The following is a 21,097-nucleotide window of genomic DNA, read 5'->3' on the forward strand; positions in this document are numbered from 1 at the left end:
GAAAATGGAGCCAAATAAAAGTCCAACTGATACACTGTATGTTTAAAACAAAAAAATAAAACACAAATCCCACAGTTAACTAGATTCCCATAAACTTCATAGAATGTGTCCCCTTTTGACCTCTCTCTTTGTGAGTTAGGCATTATCATATATATTGGCTTGATATTTGACTGTGTATACTGTTTTCCTAAGATGCAATAATGAATAGCATAATCTCCTAAAAGTCAGTGATCTGTCTAGCAAGCCAAAATGAAGTTTTATGTATGTTGGAACTTTCAGAGAAATCCTACAGTGAAAAAAAATCACATTTGATATTCGAAAAGTACTTCCAGAAACTTCAGTAATTAAAAAAACACCTCATTGTCCCAAATTTACTATAAATTCCCATTTGGTATTTATTAAATGGTTGTGATTTCATGACACGAGTGATTCAACCTGTAACCCAGTAACTTACACAGACAGCACATGAAGCCACTGAAAGTTTGTCCTCAATTTTATAATTAATAAGCATTCAAAATTAAAAAACAGCTATGCTATTTATTGTGACTTAGATAATCTACTTGAGGAAATAGTAGATTAGGAAATATGAGACAAGAGTCTAGGTGAAAAAAATTATAATAACAGGTACACTACATCCCTAAACTTGCTGGAAAAATTCTTTCTGTAATTTCCAAGGAATCTATTGGTGGTAAAAGGATAATATAAATAGTAATTTGAAATTTCGACTAAAATAAATACCTTTAGCAAGAGTGTTAACCTCAAGAGGGAACATTTATAATTACTTGCTGTCAACATTTTACTTTTTAAGTAATATATTATTGTAGCTTATGGAGTTATAAGGGAAGAAGCCTAATGAAGTATTTACCATGAGTTAAGAAAAATAAAATCTACATGCCTTATCAGTCACCAGGAATTATTAAATTATGAAATAGTTACAGAATATGATACAATACATAAAGAGAACTTTAAATTTTATAAATAAAATTTGATTTATGTTCTTTGAGTTAAGATACATAATTCAAAGAAACAAACATTTATTTCAGTGAAAAACTTACCTTTGCTCTCGCAAAGTTGCTTGAATTTCACATACTCGGACTAAAGATCTTAAATTTTTTAATTCAGTACAAATTTCTGACATGTGAACGCTTCCCATGTTATGGGCTTCTTCACGTAATCTTGATGCCTATGATTAAAGGGAATAAAGATCATATGCAATATATTATAAATCACATTAACATATACAAAATAAAACATTAAATTTCTTTACACTTTAAAGACACAAAAATCCTGGTGAATTTAAGAAGAAAAATGATTCTAAGAAAATGTCTCTAATGGTGGAAGGTACTTATTTTTTAAGATTTCCCCATCAGGTTTCTTTAAAAAATAGCATTTTCAATCTCAGGATAGTATAGCACCAGGAAAGGACTCATAATTTGTGGTTAATAAAAGATTCTAGGTCAGCCAAAGAGATTGTCATTTCTGCAAGTTCATGTATAATATTGATCAAAGAGCCTCATTATACTCCTATATCATGAGATACATAACATATTCTCCTTTAACTTTCAGAATACCCCAGATGGTCAGTTATCTAATAAAAAGGAGTAACCTACCATGTCCTAAAATCTCCCATCCCAAAGAAAAAAATGTCACCTAACTTCTCGTTGCTAGTCTAGTGGGAGAGTCATATGAGATTAATAGTTCCAATGGATTCTGAAACTGTCAGAGTGGCTGACTGGCAAAAGCACAACAGTAAATTGGAAAACTCATTATCTGCACTGCTTAGCAGTTTTAAGTAGCAAAGAAAATAAATATAAGGCCCTCAGCACAGAGCAAAATGCTAAGTACTTGGTAATAGTAACTACAACAACTGTATTAAAATACTATCTCCAGCACTTTGGGAAGTAAAAGAGGATAGCTTGAGGCCAGTAGTTTGAGGCCAACCTGAGCAACATAGGGAGACCCTGTCGCTACATAAAAAGAATAAATAACACATAAAAAAAATATTTTGTGAAACCACAGAAAATTAACTACTTTATAAATTATTACTTTATAAATATATATTAAATATTTTATACACAATTTCCTGTTAATAGGCTTTAAACAAAACTTCCCTTAAGGAATTATTTCAATTAAGTATAAATATTCAACAAGAATAGTTCTGATAAAGAATCCCCAGGTAGTTCAAATTCTAATATGCACTGACCGAAGGAAAAGAAAAGTAACGATTTTTGTTTGTTTTAACATGTTTATTACAACAGGTACAATTCACATCCGACTAGCTTGTTTCCTCCTCCCCTCCCACAACCACGTTCACCGGGCCACTTCCTTGTATTTGAGCAACAGTGTACTCTCAGCACACACGCCCAGCAGTACTTTTAAGTCCATTCTTACAGGGTGCAAATGGATTTCAATAATTTATACAAACAAGTGGGTTATGCTCACTCACTGCAATTTAAGCTACTGTACACAGGAATGAAAAGGTTATAGGAAAGTGCCATAGCAACAGTGCCTTAAGAAAGGAGAAAAAGAGGAGCTTTAAAAAATGGATAAAATCAGATCAAGGATTTCAAGAGGGAAATGGAACACACGGGAAATGAAAACCATTTCTCTGCAAAACAAATGGAGAAGCACTGCTCTTGATCAGGTGCAAGTGTGGAAACAGTTGTTTCATGATATTTTATACACTGCCCATATGGTTCAAAATTGTATCCTTAGACACAGATCGCCTGGCGCTTGCACTGAATTTTTGAAAATGCAAGATTTCTGAATGATAAATTAACCCCCCAAAATTTTTTTTAAAAAAGCTAATTTTGCAGACAGGTTTACATGTAAAAGGCTAGGTATTTAGCCACCTCAGCATTGATTAGTTTTGGATGTCTAAGCTCTGTTACACATGGCTTCCCATGGCTTCACTCTACAAAACATATTTACAACGTGAAGAATACATCTACAAGAAATCTACATTTCAAGGGTTTTACAAATCAATCTTGTATCTTTCCCCTGAATTGACTCTCACAGATCCCGTCCCCTTGTCATTTCCTTTGCCCAGCTTAACGGTCCAAAGTCTACTTAAATGCAGCTCAAAAAATGTTAAGATTGGGCAATAGATTTACAGTTTCTGTACTCAAAACCATGTGCAATTATTCACATCTTCACACCATGAAGGAATTCTGATTTTTTAGCTTTTCAAGTTCCTTAATTTGTTGTCTCAAAAATAGTATCCTGAAAAACAAAAGCAGACATTAGAATTCGTATGTACATAAATGTTACAGAAAAACCAAGCTTCTAACTACTAAAATATCTTAATAAAATGAGTAATTACTAATTAAGACTAATTAAAAACTGTTTTAGCTTATGCTTAAGACAAAATAACCATTTTAATACATGATATATATTAAAGTGTCCGGATGACAAAAGAATGTTTTCATTTTCTAACAATTTCTCAATTACTTTGAATATAATGAATGATTTAAAATTTGTTGTTCTATATACTGAATCACATTTTTTTAAAAAAAAGCAGTAGGTATTAAACATAAGATAAACTCACTAACACAGTAAGATTAGAATTAACTAGTAGTGTAAGAGGGAAATCATTCAGAAGAGCAATTCTCAGTGTAGATGTAGGGACATGAAAATGGAGCCAAATAAAAGTCCAACTGATACACTGTATGTTTAAAACAAAAAAATAAAACACAAATCCCACAGTTAACTAGATTCCCATAAACTTCATAGAATGTGTCCCCTTTTGACCTCTCTCTTTGTGAGTTAGGCATTATCATATATATTGGCTTGATATTTGACTGTGTATACTGTTTTCCTAAGATGCAATAATGAATAGCATAATCTCCTAAAAGTCAGTGATCTGTCTAGCAAGCCAAAATGAAGTTTTATGTATGTTGGAACTTTCAGAGAAATCCTACAGTGAAAAAAAATCACATTTGATATTCGAAAAGTACTTCCAGAAACTTCAGTAATTAAAAAAACACCTCATTGTCCCAAATTTACTATAAATTCCCATTTGGTATTTATTAAATGGTTGTGATTTCATGACACGAGTGATTCAACCTGTAACCCAGTAACTTACACAGACAGCACATGAAGCCACTGAAAGTTTGTCCTCAATTTTATAATTAATAAGCATTCAAAATTAAAAAACAGCTATGCTATTTATTGTGACTTAGATAATCTACTTGAGGAAATAGTAGATTAGGAAATATGAGACAAGAGTCTAGGTGAAAAAAATTATAATAACAGGTACACTACATCCCTAAACTTGCTGGAAAAATTCTTTCTGTAATTTCCAAGGAATCTATTGGTGGTAAAAGGATAATATAAATAGTAATTTGAAATTTCGACTAAAATAAATACCTTTAGCAAGAGTGTTAACCTCAAGAGGGAACATTTATAATTACTTGCTGTCAACATTTTACTTTTTAAGTAATATATTATTGTAGCTTATGGAGTTATAAGGGAAGAAGCCTAATGAAGTATTTACCATGAGTTAAGAAAAATAAAATCTACATGCCTTATCAGTCACCAGGAATTATTAAATTATGAAATAGTTACAGAATATGATACAATACATAAAGAGAACTTTAAATTTTATAAATAAAATTTGATTTATGTTCTTTGAGTTAAGATACATAATTCAAAGAAACAAACATTTATTTCAGTGAAAAACTTACCTTTGCTCTCGCAAAGTTGCTTGAATTTCACATACTCGGACTAAAGATCTTAAATTTTTTAATTCAGTACAAATTTCTGACATGTGAACGCTTCCCATGTTATGGGCTTCTTCACGTAATCTTGATGCCTATGATTAAAGGGAATAAAGATCATATGCAATATATTATAAATCACATTAACATATACAAAATAAAACATTAAATTTCTTTACACTTTAAAGACACAAAAATCCTGGTGAATTTAAGAAGAAAAATGATTCTAAGAAAATGTCTCTAATGGTGGAAGGTACTTATTTTTTAAGATTTCCCCATCAGGTTTCTTTAAAAAATAGCATTTTCAATCTCAGGATAGTATAGCACCAGGAAAGGACTCATAATTTGTGGTTAATAAAAGATTCTAGGTCAGCCAAAGAGATTGTCATTTCTGCAAGTTCATGTATAATATTGATCAAAGAGCCTCATTATACTCCTATATCATGAGATACATAACATATTCTCCTTTAACTTTCAGAATACCCCAGATGGTCAGTTATCTAATAAAAAGGAGTAACCTACCATGTCCTAAAATCTCCCATCCCAAAGAAAAAAATGTCACCTAACTTCTCGTTGCTAGTCTAGTGGGAGAGTCATATGAGATTAATAGTTCCAATGGATTCTGAAACTGTCAGAGTGGCTGACTGGCAAAAGCACAACAGTAAATTGGAAAACTCATTATCTGCACTGCTTAGCAGTTTTAAGTAGCAAAGAAAATAAATATAAGGCCCTCAGCACAGAGCAAAATGCTAAGTACTTGGTAATAGTAACTACAACAACTGTATTAAAATACTATCTCCAGCACTTTGGGAAGTAAAAGAGGATAGCTTGAGGCCAGTAGTTTGAGGCCAACCTGAGCAACATAGGGAGACCCTGTCGCTACATAAAAAGAATAAATAACACATAAAAAAAATATTTTGTGAAACCACAGAAAATTAACTACTTTATAAATTATTACTTTATAAATATATATTAAATATTTTATAAAATGACTACAGATAATCAAATTAGCAACTAGCTATTTTAAATACAGCTTGAATGTAAAGTGGTCCGGATTAGATTTTCTAAAAGTTGAATGAAGTCCTGTTTTGCTAGTCACTCAAAGGTAAAGCACGGGCTGTCAGTCAGGTAACACACCTGCTTCTCGGCATGATCCGCGGGCCATCCTTGAACATGTTTTATGAGATTTTCATTGAAGTGTGCTGCTAGCGTGGGGGTTAATGAACACGCAGGTCGGGCAGATGAATTCTGTGGTACGACTGTTGCATTTGATGCATTACTACCAGAAGTATGATTTGGACCAGGTGACGGACTTCTCTGGCTACTAGAAAACAGAATGTTTAAAAGCAGTTTTTGGGTATCCTAGAAATTGCCTGTTAGTAACTTGTTTTAATTTAAAAGATATCCAAATTCTTAAGAAAAATTTGTTATTTTTAACATCAAATAAACAGAATTAACAATCCGAAGTATATTATCATGTGTTTCTCAATACACTTTTTTGGGGAAAAAGAGCCCTTTTAACACTACTGTCAGAGTCAAATGTAAAATAACCGTTACTGTCCAAACGTGACAGCAGAGCCTGTTGACTGTGTATACCACAAACACTATGAAGAATGTAACTAAGCAAGGGTCACATTTAACAGCTGCAGATGTAAGTCACATCTGAAGACTGTATCTCATATACATCTAGGTAAGGAGGGGAAAAATATACGTTGCCTTTGACTGTTCAACATCAGGACAAAGAGTTCTGCTAAATCAGAAGGTGAAACAATGTGAAGCAAAGTACAGGCATTTTACTGGATAGCACTGAACGAGCACAGTGGCAAAACAAGACCAAAAAGTAACACTCTGAGATTGTTTATCTTCTTTTAAAACTGAATGGTTTGGGCCAGGGTTTGGGGATATGGTGGTGAGAACCAAAAAATTTAATCACCCAAGTTGATTTCCTACCTGCTTCACCAGACTTGGCTCTGAATGAATTTCAGTTATTTCCAAAAACTAAATCTCCCAAAGAATGAAGAGTTTTCATCACTGAGGATATTTAAAATAATACTGCAGCCTCTAAAGACAATTTAAAAGAAGAATTTCCCAAAAATGTTCTGAGCAATGGCAACATTGCTGGAGTAAGTAGACAGCTTCCCAAGGTGATTATTTTGAAGGGAACAACTCTCATTTGGATGTATAAGTTCTGAAATGCTTGTTTAGAAAACAACAATAAAAACAACAGTTGAATTATTTTGCCACCTCATAGTATGAAATTAAAATAGGAAAATCAATCAAATGAAAACTATTCACTCAATAAATTTCATTTAAAGTTGTATTGTTAATACAAAGGAAAGTGACAACATAACGCAGCACTATTTAACTATCTGAAAAGCAATCTGTACAGGGTCAGAGTTGAAACTATTGGGAAAGCCTGATATATACCAGTTGGGAAACACTGGCCCAAGTTTTCGATGTGAGATTTTTGGCTTCGTCGACATACTCTAATCAAAACTGTTATGAGGAGGTTAAAAAGTGATGTAATTCCAACAAAGTATTGTAAAATCACGTGCCCCTTTTGTACAAGTATTATATATATTTTTAGTCCCATAATATTCTACGAAGCAAAATTTTAAAGAGCCACTTTCTTCAAAATAACCCAACTTTCACTACTAGAGACAATTATATACTTGTTGTATGTAAGATCTGTTTTTGTAAATTGTGTAATACATGAAACTACATTAGGCTACCCATATATTCTTCCAATATTAAGTTCTATTATGCATATATAAGAGTCAAACAATGCAGTGTGCCATACAGTAAAGATAACGTATCTCAGTACACAGTATCAACTCACCTTGAGCGCTGAAGACTTCGAGGAGAGACAGGTTCATGACCTTGCTGCTTGTCAGCAGTTACAGGCTGCTGTGTGGCCGATTGTGACACTGGTCCTTGCTTAACTACTGGCGTACTAACCTGAAATGTCAAAATCTGGTGAGGCAGGCTTCTATTATGTAGGCAAATAGCATAGAAACTAAAGAAAAGCATAAGTTCTAGTACCAATGAAACTGTCCTATTATTTCTACTCTCCAGTGATTAAGAGAGCAGGGCTGTCTTGCTTTATAAGATTAGTATTAGTGATACAAACATTTAATTGGGTAAATTATTGTTTAGGCCCTCAAATCCAATCCACATTCTCCCTGAAAATCTAGTCAGTTAACTATAAACACTGCAAAACCTGGAGTTTTAAAGAAATGAAAACAAAGGACTTGCCAAAGGTCACATAGTAGAAGACGGTTACGTTTTGAAACTTAACTATTATTTAACAAAAAAAATTATTAACAAAAAAATTAGATATCTTTTTTGTTATATGGCCCAACACCATAAACTTACCTTCCTAACACAGCAGGTTGTTATTTTTGTATCAGTAAAAATAAATATCTATGTTACCGCATCGTACAAATACAGATGCTCAGATTTCAACCACATAGGGAGAAATATATAGATTGATCTATGAACTATACAAATTGAACCAGACAGTTTTTCAAAGATGCCACCCTATAGAGGTAGATCAAGAGGTCAAGGAGATACATACGCTACTTATACTCAGATGCCACAGGCAGAGAAAACAAGCAGTTTAAATACAAGCCCCAAATTAAGGCACTTTTAAAGGCAGATACAGCCTTTTGTGATTAAGTCACATCTTCTAGCTGCTAGTTTTCTGTTTGTTTGTTCTGGATGATTAATAATTCTCCCAAACAAATCTGGAAAGTCCTGCTACTTCTGAATATTATCTATCAATTTTAGTTAAAAGTCTTTTATAAAAAGTACACTTTAGTAAGTTCTACATTACATAAGCTTGTGTCCAATTATTTTTTTAAAACAACTTGAAAGGTTTTTTGAACGCAAAAACCTGACTGTAAAACTACTACTATTCATTTTACTTTTAGCTACTATCTATTGTACTCTTAAAATATTACTCTGAAGATAAGTTCTAACCTCTAAAAATAAGGTCTCTTTTGCTGAAACTCACATTTTAAGTCCCGCCCCCCCCCCAAAGTACAGGCAAATGACAAGGAACTGCATTATAAACTAACAACTGTAACTTGGAATTAAGAAAGAAAAAAAAAATCAATTTAGAATAGTCCCAAAACAAGCACAGATGAATGGGCAAGGGAGGGAAGGGATGAAAAATAAGAACACCTAAAAGTTAGCCTACTATCACTTTCAAGCTATGTTTCAATGCATTTTTATTTTTTGGCTTCTGGTTAAGACATTGTTTGAATAAAGAATTCTTTAGCATTCTTTGTTTCACAACTACTAAAAAGAATTCACCCCTAACATTTGCCATTAGGAATTTAAAAAAAAAAAAATCACAACTTATAATACTGAACTCTAAACTTTTCAATGTCTTACTAGAGGCATGTTAAAAAGCAAAGAATGAGTACAGTTGAGATTTACTCATGAATTATGGGCAAGACTCAAATGATACAATACAAACTTTGACAGTAGCATTTGACTGTAGCATTCTACGGTCCTGTTCATAGGTCAGTGAGAACAGACCAATTTTCTAACTGTGCTCAATGGAGCCACCCATGTAAGATTTTGCTTGGACAAACACACATGCAGTATAGCTTGGTAAAATGAGTTCTGTATTCACAAAGACCTAGATTTCAAATTCTGATTCTACTACAAAAAACTAGACTTAAATGAAAGTTTAATTTTCTTATCTATTAAATGAGGTAAGAGATTCTCATGTGAAGATCAAATATAATACACATAAAGCTCTTAGTACAGAAACTAATTTTTTAAATAAAAGTATGAAAAAAAAACTGGAAAACATATTCTCTCATGTCTTTTAGAGTTTGAAAATTCTATAAATATTAAGACTGACTAAGTATATCTTCTTTATCCTGGCTCTTCATACCACTAATCCAAAGCCAATAGGGAATGGGCTCAGGTGGTGTATAAAAGTAGCCCAAGTTTAAGTCCCTCCTTCACCCCTCAGTGAACTCAGAAATTTTAACCTGCATCAACTATCACTCACCTGACATTCATTTCACTGTACCTCATTCTTAGAGGACTTTTTCTAAAATACAGATTCTACAACAATAATTTTCGAAAAAGTAAGCAGTTCTGCTTCCAAATTTCCCTCCCAAGAGACATACCTTTGGCTGTGATGAAACAGGAGGGGTACTAATCAGAGGTTTGATAGGGACTGTGTTAGTTTGAGGTGTGCTTATTCTTGGAGACACGTAGGATCTTGGGGATGACGCATCAGATGTTAAAGACATTGGAGACTGATTAGATGGCTGGGCTGTAAAAGAATGAAGCAATTAATTTCAAAAACAAAAAACCTACAAAACCTTTGTAATATACGAGGTGAAGATCTCTGCATCACTCTACATACCCTATACCCACAGAGAACAGGTATCTGAGTAAGTGAAATCTGACCTCCTCCCTGGCTCAGTGAGCTGTGTGTTAAGAGGTAAGGACACCTGGTGTGGCACACTCTCCTTTTTGAAGCTGAAAAAGGGAGCTAAACCTGCACCTTGTCTCACATGAAGGCCTCCTCAACATCCTTCTTTCTTCTTCTACATGTAAGCAAAGGTACCCCTGCAGTCTCCTGCTCGAGAGGGTAGTCGGAGAGTTGGACGAGTCTTTGCATCATTATACCTCCACTCCAGACCAGGTATTCCTGCTCAGCCTCTCAGCTTTCTGACAAAGTGACCTGTTCATTTCCCATGTGTTCCTATGTGTATTCCCCCCCACGTGGATACCTTCACGAAGAGGAACACCTAATTCAAGGTAGGAACTGAGCATTTCACACCTTCTGGTCAAACACCATCTAACATCAACCTGACCCAAACTTCAACTCTTCAGATACATGCAATGTTTCATGAAGATCAGGTATATCAACAGTTTACTTTCAGCTCTGGAGTAAAACATTTCATTAACAACTTAAACTCTGAATTAAATATATACATTACTACAGATTTGATAGCAATACATTAAGACAAATGTCAAAGCTCGCTTCATCTAAAAATAAAAAGGAAATAAAAATACTACTGTATATGCTAGTGTTATAAAAACCAAACATGAAATCATTATTGTAGCCAATAATGTAAATCTCATCAAAAACTAAATCTCTTCAAAAACTTAAAAAAAAAAAAAACCAAAACAACAACAACAACAAAAAAAACCGAAAAGCAAAAACCTGCCATTAATTGCCAAACAAAATTAAGCTGCTATTCTAGCAGTATCGGAGTATGAATACCTTGTGTGGAGAGCTGAGCAGTCTGAGAAATCAGAGACGTGATGTTGAAAGCAGATGGTCCAGCAGTAAGAAACTTATGAATTATAGACTGCAGTGAGGCTTGTGTCACAGCTGCTGTAAGAACTAAAAACATATTATCTCCTAAATTCAAATAAAAACAGAGGCATATGTGGTATTAACAACTCAAAAGCGCAAAGAGAACACAGAAAAAACTGAAGTGTTTCAAACCACAACTCTCAAAAGCCTAGAAGATAGGAGTAATATAATGAAATCTAAAGATTTGCAATGACCCAAGGCAGAGAAAAAGAAACTTAATAGGTTTACAATAAAGATAAACTAACAGTTTCCTTTAAACTAATAAATTAAGATGTTCAGTTAAATGAAATCCCCCCAAGAGACTTTTTAAAAACACTAAAGAGTATTCACAGGAACTTCCCATTGTGCCAGAAACCTATCCATACGTAAGTAAAGTGCTCAGTACATTATTTGGAATTAACTGGATAAATGGTTGCTGTTTCATGTGATTGCTTTTTTAGACAAGTTGGCCACTCAAACCGTACATCAACATCCATCCCAACAGTCTTTTAAAAATGGATATAAAAAGCTGGTACACAGGAATATCATGTACTTTTGATGCATAAGACCTTTTATTATTGACATTATCTTGTGCTATTGTTTCCTCAAACTGTTTAAAGGCCCCACTTCGTCTAAGTGAAACTACCTATCAAACAAGAAAACTTGCAGTAATCTTAGAGAATAAAGTCAAAATACAACAAAGTTGAGGACAATAAAAATAATGACCAACTAGTTTTATTTTTAATATTAAAAAAGAACTTAACCACTTAATACTGCTGTTAAATATATTATGTGAAAATGTACACAAAAAGAAACTGATTAATCTAAACAGAAAATTGCATTTAGGATTTAATGTTTGTATCCAAACAGTTTCCAAATTAAAACCATACCCACTTTTACTGAGATTTCTTTTGAGGTGGCCTAAACACTTTAGTACAATATTGAAAAACAAGGCTGGAATTAAACAATGCAATGAACCAGGAAAATTGCAAAATTTTATTTAGTATCTACTTCCTTTCTCAGAATTTTTTCAAGTATTTTACTTAACTACGTGAATTCCTACTCTTCTAGTAATTAGAGTGTTTTTAATATCCCCATACAGGTATCTAGAAATACACTAGAAATAAAAAAACTTTTATACTAATGTTAACAAATGTTCTTTACTTTGTTTTTACTTAAAAATAATATACACTAAGCATACAGAATGGCTCCTCTCCAGTGACTGCTAAATATACGGCAAGTCTTGAAAAATATACAGAAAATGCAAGCATTACTAACTCAATTATACTACCAATGGTCTCAAACTACTACGGGGTATATAAATTCCAAATTTGAAAAAATGAAGTTCAAACATGAATTTCAAGAGGAAACAAAGACTATTCCTAACTTGGGAATTTTACTAATTACATAATTTTACACAATGAAAACACATTTGTAGAAACTGTTACTATGAAAATTTACCTTCATTTATTTTCGATATGTCCACATTAGAATTATTAAGCTGCAGTGTGGCTTGCAAAGCAGGAAGCAACTGTCTGAGTAGATTTGGGTCCTGAAGTAACGGAGGTATTGGCGACTGTGGAACAGGAGAAACGGGGACTGCTGAAGCAGATGTGGGAGGTGCAGACGTCGGATTCAGTCCGGAGGCAGAAGATGTGGAAGGAGTTGTGCAAGAATGTGATACAGATTTGTCTCCTGATGTAGACTCTAAATAAAAAGATGATGATAAGGCTGAAAAAATTACCCAAACAGAGGAAACTGGAACAAACGTCAAAAGACTATCTCCTAGGTGTCAGTTACCTGACGCAAGTAATCTCATTTAACTCTTACAACGGATCACATTAAAGGGTGCTCAGTAAGTATTTGACTGTCTAGAATAATGAGGTAGGCATTTTTATATCCTTACTTCACAGGGGAGAAAACAAAGATTATAATACGTGCTTGAAGTCACAAAATATAATAAGCCATACCCATGTCTGATTCAAAACGTACCACTCCCTACTAGAAATGCTGTCTGAAACACGGTTATATTTTAACCACACATTCAAATAGTTCCCATTAATTAGCATGAGAGGACGATATAATTCTACAGGACTTAATTTATGTCTCATAAAATAAGGTGAAAAACATTTAAGAGCACAGTACAAACCTACCTAAATAGGACAATGGCCTTTGCACCATGGTGGCCTCCCTAGAACGGGCTAAGGATGTGACAAATGAGACTCTTATTCTAAATTTTTATATTTGAGTTTTAGAACCACATACTTTCCTAATTAAATATATAAGGCAATGAGCTATCTCTGTATCATTTAAAGATCATTAGCACTAAGTGACCCTTTTAATAGTAAAAATAAATTTTAAAAACTCCACTCTCATAGTATTTAGAAATAAAAGATGTATACAACATACATGGAAATTCTTTTAAAGCTGCTGTTTCAAATTTATATAGATTGAATCCAATTGTAATCAAAGCCCCAACGAATAGTATTTTTAAAAACTTTATTTTGTAAATTTTAATGTAGAGACGGGGTCTCCCTTTGTTGCCCAGGCGAGTCTCAAACTCCTGGCCTCAAGCAATCCTCCCGCCTCAGTCTCCCGAAGTGCTGGGATTACAGGCGTGAGTCACCATGCCTGACCCCCAATAATATTTTTAATAGTATTTCACAAACTACTAATATAAATACTGAAGATTTTATAAATTCCTGAAGAAAAACAAAGCTAGCAGGATTTTCCCTGTCAGATATAAAAACTTACATTTAAAACAAAACCAATTTAAGGTAGACTGAATTTTGTATATATATTTAAATCATTAAGATTAGACAAAAACATAGTAAGATATCTTTGATATCAAGAAGATTTCTAATGTTACAAAATGCAAAACAACTACATCCAAAGTATCATTAACAAGAATATTTTAAAGAACTATAAATAAAAGATAAACTATCCAATGGAAACATGTACAAAAGACGTAAGATATTTCTCAGAGGAAATCTGAATGGCTAAGAAATGCAAGAAAAGATGCTCAACATTTTATTAATAATCAGGAAAATGTAATATAAAGCAAGATATCCTTTTACCTTCACCATATGGGCAAAAATTTAAAAGTCTGACAATATCAAATGTTGGCAAGGAGTAATAGGAACATTTACTTAACATTCCTGGTGGAAAATAAATCGGTACAACCACATTGGTAATTAATTTGGCATTAAAAGATAAACTGAAGACAATCACTTCATGACCCAGTAATTCCCCTTATATACCCTTAGAGAAACCCTGATATATGTAAATCAGAAGAAACATTTAATAGTTATCATAGCAGCACTGTGCTTGCTTTATTTTAGCACAAAACTAGAAACCAAATGACCACAAACAAGAAAATAGGCACCAACTGATATTTTCATTCCGTGGAATTTAATTAATACAGTGACATTAACGGAAGAGTATTTAAAAAAAGACCCTTTGCTAACATTCAGACTGGACTATTCAAGATGTTCATGTTTTTGTACAACATTGGCCAAAGACTAAATATGAACACCTTCTAAAGCAGATTTCCCATACATACCCATTTCTTGCAGATTTTCAAGATCGTATATACAGTACTAAGTGAGCTTACTGAAAAGGGATTCCCTTCTCAGTGTTTTCACACCATCCCTATCATGGTCAAAGAATTAGGAATAAAAGCTCTCTGAAGTACGGCTCTTGTTGCTGTTCTAAGCACACTTCAAGGGTGTGTTGATTAAACATGATCATCAGCTCAGAAGGCTTAAGATATTTTTATTTTTGTAAGGTATACATTTTAAAGGAGGGTCCTTTAGTGTGAGATACTGCCCCCCATTATTTTCAGCCTTCTGTTCTGGATTTATAGACAAGTATAAAATGATAAATTTTTTCCTTGTGAAAATTCTACTGTTGGTTATTATATTTTATTGGGCAATCAATTAGACTATATTCCCCCGCTTTAAAAATATTTTTAGAGACAAGATCTTGCTGTCACCTAGGCTGGAGTGCAGTGGCACAATCACAGCTCACTTGAAGCCTCGAACTCCTGGGCTCAAGCCATCCTTCCGCCTCAGCCTCCCGAGTAGTTGGGACTACAGGTGCATGCTACCACACCCGGCTAATTTTTAATTTTGGGGGGGGTAGAGATGGAGGTATTATATATCCCTTTATAATCCTATATAACTCATATATCCCTATATAACCTTTTCAAAGGTTCTTTCACATATAACTTAGGGGCATCTTGATTAATGTTCAGGAAGAAACCAGTTCTGTATTTTTATTTACTGCACAATTAGTTCTTATACCCTCCCCTGAAATTATCCTAACTTTTTGTTATTTCTGGGGATGTTCTCCTGCCTTTAGTAACAAGCAGAAGTAGCAAGTTGGAGAGGAGGTGCAAGGTGTTTTCAATTTGTTTTGGTGCTGCCAAAATCTATTCATAAACTTGAAAAATTAATAGACGAACTTGAAAGTCCTTCAGTATTGCCCTTTGAGCCAAGCAAACACCCCAAAATAGAAAACTAATGCACATCACCATAAAGAAATAAAACAACAAAAACTAAACATCCTTAGTTTCTATTTAATAGGTTTATCTACCCTGAGGATAGACTTCTTTTGTAGTTTCGTGAAAGATTACGGATTAGTGTGGAAATCAGCTGATCCTACTTATGAGGACTGTTGTTGGGCAAGTGACATCTCCAAAGACCAAGATTTCTCTATTAAAAGGTTTGATGCTGAGTATTAGTTCTCAACAGACTGCCTATCGGAATCACCTCTGAAGTTTTATTTTTATAACTTCATATATATATATATAAAAATATATATAGATACCCAGGCTCTAACCCAGATTTAATGAACCCGTGGAGGTCTAGGCATACGTACAACTTGTAAAAAAAAGTCCTTTGTGTTGATTCTGGCACCCCTTGCTGGTTATGAAAAAACAGACTGGAGGGCCTCCAAGGTTCCTTTTAACTTTAAAATCTTCTAAAAAGATAATTTTTTTTATCTTTTAAAAAGAAAAGATAAACAAAACAAAATGTAAAAATACAGCCCAACATGGAGAACTGAGTGAAATATGGATAAGATCAACGACCAGAAACTAAACCTCCTTTCAGGCAAGTCTTTACCATACTATATTTACACTATTTTTTAATCAGGTCCACTCAGCTCCTAAAAGACACACTCATACGAATCCCTTCCAGAGTATATTACAGATTTAATATTTCTTATATTGTGTCCCTCAATCTACATGTATAACTGGAAACTAATAACTGACTGAGCTTAATTAATACAAATATAAAATTCTATTCTGAGAGGTAGTTTTAGTTTTACCATTAAAATAATAAAAAAGGTACACATTTCGTATTTAAGGTGTTGGCTGGGTGCTCCTCCTCTTTGTTTGGAGTGGCCCTAACGCAGATCTACCATATTACCCAGCACTTTCTATTGTATAGCAATATTTATTATCTTTCCCTTCTACTAGAATATGAGCTCCTTCAGGAGAGCAATTTTGCTGTATTTATCTCTGTAGCCCTGATGTAAAACAGGACTTGGCATGAACACACATCTGTTGACTGGATGCCAGCTGAAGACTGGATTCTGCAATGCAGGCCCAGATGCACGTGGATGTGGTGCTCTCTCTGAACTTCCAGGGCCATTTCTTCAATTGGCCTCAAAAACTGATGACACTAGGGAGAAAGCTTTAGATCTCCATCAATGTAACTGTCAAAGGAGACAACGAATAGCTCATTTTATGCTATATTCATAAAGCTAGGTAATACTATATACTTTAGAGACAAGTTTAACTCGACTTATTTTGAATAATCTTATAAAAATACTCAACCACTTTTTACATCCACAAAGGCGACAAAACTACTATTCAAAACAAGTAAACAATCACTGAGTGTGCTTTGTATACACCAATCAATAGCTCATTTTAATTAACACATAATTTGTCTGAAATCTTTTAAGCTGGAATCTAATTTATTAGGATGTGAAACTAATATATAAAGTAACGTTCAGACAGATTTGTATCAAACATAAATAGAAAATTTAGATCTTTGGAAATACTTAAAAATAAGGAATGAATTTACGTAAGAGAATAAATGTAGTCTTACATTATGAAGTCATTTCAACTGGTTCTTCTGCTCTGGAAGATTAACCCTACTCTCATTCCTTCAATGTAAACTTTCCCAAAGCATTCAGGAAACCTAAGTTACTTCGAATGTTCTTTCATAATTAGTCTTTGGTAATGGAATAGTATCTAGTTTTAGTTCTAGCTTCTTGACTTTGTGTGTAAGCCTATGATCTTTACAAAGACATTTAGTGATCTCTTCCTAAGCTATTTTAAACTTTCCCTCACTTTCACATTTAACATTTCTATGACTTGTAGATCTCTAACCAATTCACTGATATGTTCCATATGTTGTTCTTTGATTTTAAATTGTGTATATTTGCTTTAAGAAATAAAACCTCTTTTCTCCCCTTATGCTTTATAATTGTACTTAATGATAATTCACTTGTATTTCCCATTTTTGGCACAAGGGGGAGTAACCTACCAAAGACTACACTTAAATCTGTTACTATAACCTAACTTTTAAAGGTTTAAAGTATTTTCACTCAACTTTTCTAATTATAGGCACGCTTTCAAACCACCTCAGCATAAACCAAAGTCAAAATTTATTTCTGACCTACATTTTTCTGGCATGTCAAATAACTCCTTTTCAATATACAGTAAGATCTAATAAGACAACTGGTAATAAATGCACTTCTAATCATAAATTTCCTACGGTGTTTTCACAGCTGCTGTAATACTGAACAGGACATAGAACACGTGAAGCTCAAACTACTGCTAAATCAAAGGCAGCCTGCTTTTTTCTATTTTGTAGTAATGGTGTTACATGGAGCAGGTTACAAAGGTAAAGTATGCAAGTACAGTAAGAAAAAACTTAAGGTAGCCAGGTGACAATATCTATTATAATTTTACTGTGACTTTCATTTTAAAATTCATGATTACGTTTAATCATGTATTTTCTAGAATTTTTTCTATGCAGTCATGAATGTACATAAATATGCTGATGTTTTACAACAGATACTGTATTTTTTGCAACTTGTTTAATGTATTAGCAACTTCATGTAATACACATAAAAGATAAGCAACTTCTAACAGATTTTACTAAACTGACCTCCATACTAGCAGCATCAACTTACACACTACCAAACTGTTTCCCCACATTAAATTGTTGTCACTAATCTCAAGGGTGAAAACTGACCTCATTTTAATCTTAACTTTCAATATGTCCTGGCAATCTTTCTCTTGCATTATTTTTATCCTGATAAAATATACATAACGTAATATTTACCATTTTCAGCGTATAATGTAGTGGCATTTAAATACATTCGTGTTTTTGTGCAACTATCACCACTGTCCATTCATCTACAAAACTTTTTCATCTTCCCAAACAGAAACTCGGTTCCCATTAAATAACAACTCCCCATGCACCTCCCCGCACCCAACAGCTCCTGGTAACAACTATTCTACTTTCTGTCTCTATGAATTTGCCCATTCTAGGTACCTCATGCAAGTGGAATAATATAATATTTGTCCTTCGGTGTCTGGCTTATTTCACTTAGTGAAATGTTCTCAAGGTTCATCCATGTTGTAGCATGTATTAGAATTTCAATCCTTTTGAAGGCTGAATATTTTATTGTATGTATATTTTTGTTTTTCCTTTCATCTGTTGATGGACACTTGATTGTTTCTATCTAATGTTGTGTTATTGTACACTTCCAGAACACTGGTGTATAAATATCTGTTTGAGTTCCTGCCTTTCAATTCTTTTGGGTATATACCTAGGAGTGGAACTGCGGGATCATACAGATAATTCCGTGTTTAGCCTTTTGAGGAAATATCAAACTGTATTCAACAGTAGCTGTACCATTTTACGCTCCCACCAGCAATGTACAAAGATTCCAATTTCTCCACATCCTCAAAAACTTACCTGTTTCCCTTTTTTTAAAAAAACACATTGCCACGCCATGAAAAAAAGAAAAATTTTCCCCTGGAGCCACAGTGTTCTATTACAAAAACAGAATAAAAACTTCCAAAACAAAATGATCCTGTTCTAATTTAATGAAAAAATCGTTATTTTTATTGTTTTCTGTGCGTGACTTATATGCTCTCAAGGTAAAGAAACATAGGTTTCACAAAGCCCTGGGCTCAAAACTAGCATAAGTTAAATACAACTCACATGGCAGTTAACGTGTTAGTCACCCTAGGGAGTATGAAGCGGTATTTCACTGTAGTTTTTGATTTGTACTTCCCTAATGACTAATGATATTAAGCATCTTTTCATGTGCTTATTGGCCATTAGAATATCTTCTTTGGAGAAAGACCTATTCATTCTCTGCCCACTTTTGAACTGAGCTATTTTGCTGTTGTTGAGTTGGACTTCCTTATATTTTGGGTATTAATCCCTTATCTCATATATATTTTCTCTCATTCTGTGAGTTGTATTTTCACTTTGTCTCACTCATTATGACTAATGAGTCCAATGTATCTATTTTTTCTTTTGTTGCCTATGCTTTTGGTGTCATATCCAAGAAATCACCATCAAACCCAGTATCATTAAGATCTTCCGTTTTCTTGTAAGAGTCTTAGCTCTTAAATTTAGGTCTTCAATCCATTTTTAATTTTTGTATACAGTGCAAGCTAAGGCTGGCAATTTTAAATTTCTCTAATTGCCTGTTCATATTCTTTGCCCATTTTTCTACTGAACTTTTTCACACTGCTGTGTATGAATTTTTAATGTATCGGTCTGTTGTGTATGTTACAAGTATTTTCTCCCAATTTGTCTTTCAACCTTTGTTTAGTGTACCTCTAAGTCAAATAAAAGTTTTAAATGTCTTACATGGTCAGATTTATCAATTTTTTTAAAAGCAAATGCATTTTGGGTCTTGATTAAGGTCTCCCTTACCCTCATAACTTACAATATTTCTATGTTCTTTTGATTACAGCTATTTCTCCTGCCCTACTGTTCAAATGCTATCTTTATTAAGCTAACTAAACTTAATTTAGATAAATTTATTAAAAAATAAATTCCTCCACCAAAGTATTCATTTACTCAGTAAATATTTGAATAACTCCATGGCCAATCTAATTTTTCATGAATTATTTATTTAGCAATCCTAAAAAGAGCAACTGAGTGCTGAAGCTGGCCCACTGCAGCCAGCAAATGACCCTGCACGTGAGCCATAAAAGGCCAGCCTTCACACACACTGAAGTCTTCAGGTCCACTCAAATGCCACTTAGTCTACACAGATATCACACAAACACAAAAGGGAATTTTATTCCAAGTGACTGACTCATATTACGTATTAATTAGCATGACTAATCTCCCCATGTTCTCCCATTATGGAACCAGCTATGTGACTATTTAGGTATACCAGCCCTCTAAAAGCTATCTTGAGGTCATTGAGTAAGTTTGCTGCTGGGGCTACTTTGTTCTGTTTTCAAATTTATCTATGCTAATAAATCGTAACTCTAAATTACTAAATGAGGAACTTGCTGATTAAGGCCATTAAACTCTCCTGACACTGGCTCTTTCTCAGTCACAGCAAAGAATGAGGACCCAATATCTCCTATTTTTGTCATTTCACAGATCTATAAGGGACAGTGGAGTTAGAGCCAATTTAGATTGGTCACTGGGGTGCCAACTGATAAAAATCAGTTTTATATTTTTAAGTGTATCAGAGTTTCTCTATTTGTTATATGGATGTACAACAAAGTGATCTTACCAACAGATACTCAAATGTTACCGTACCACAAACGCAAACCTAAACTGGAGCACCTGACTCCTTTGTTTCACCCTACCTAACACCAGGATCATTCTCTTCAAAGGTAAAGAGCTTTGCAGCTTTCTCCATACTTCTGTCCCTCAAGCAAGCAGAGTTCATTTTAGGTTCTTTTTCTCAAATGACACACTGGCATCAAACAGATCTGAATCTATTGCTAGTACCCTTTCATTAAATGCACAACACATACACT

The 21,097-nt window shown here is 33.7% G+C and overlaps 1 protein-coding gene across 6 annotated transcripts in view; it reads right to left on the bottom strand.

Annotated features, from left to right (window-relative positions):
- Positions 1–2,231: 2,231 nt before the first annotated feature.
- Positions 2,232–21,097, bottom strand: part of WAC (WW domain containing adaptor with coiled-coil) — a 95,587-nt gene continuing 76,721 nt past the window's right edge. For 2 of the 6 annotated variants that reach the window (XM_012654891.1, XM_012654888.1), the window contains 7 exons: positions 12,514–12,759; positions 10,978–11,091; positions 9,869–10,017; positions 7,558–7,676; positions 5,856–6,042; positions 4,686–4,813; positions 2,232–3,222 (listed from right to left, as the gene is read on the bottom strand). In XM_012654891.1, the coding sequence (XP_012510345.1) occupies positions 3,153–3,222; positions 4,686–4,813; positions 5,856–6,042; positions 7,558–7,676; positions 9,869–10,017; positions 10,978–11,091; positions 12,514–12,759 (1,013 nt within the window). In that variant the 3' untranslated portion in view covers positions 2,232–3,152. Of the gene's footprint in view, positions 3,223–4,685; positions 4,814–5,855; positions 6,043–7,557; positions 7,677–9,868; positions 10,018–10,977; positions 11,101–12,513; positions 12,760–21,097 lie in introns of all 6 variants that reach the window. The other 4 variants (XM_012654890.1, XM_012654887.1, XM_012654889.1 and 1 more) reach the window with 2 other exon arrangements.

Source organism: Propithecus coquereli, unplaced genomic scaffold, assembly GCF_000956105.1.
Source record: "Propithecus coquereli isolate 6110/MARCELLA unplaced genomic scaffold, Pcoq_1.0 Scaffold45, whole genome shotgun sequence".
Taxonomy (NCBI): domain Eukaryota; kingdom Metazoa; phylum Chordata; class Mammalia; order Primates; family Indriidae; genus Propithecus; species Propithecus coquereli.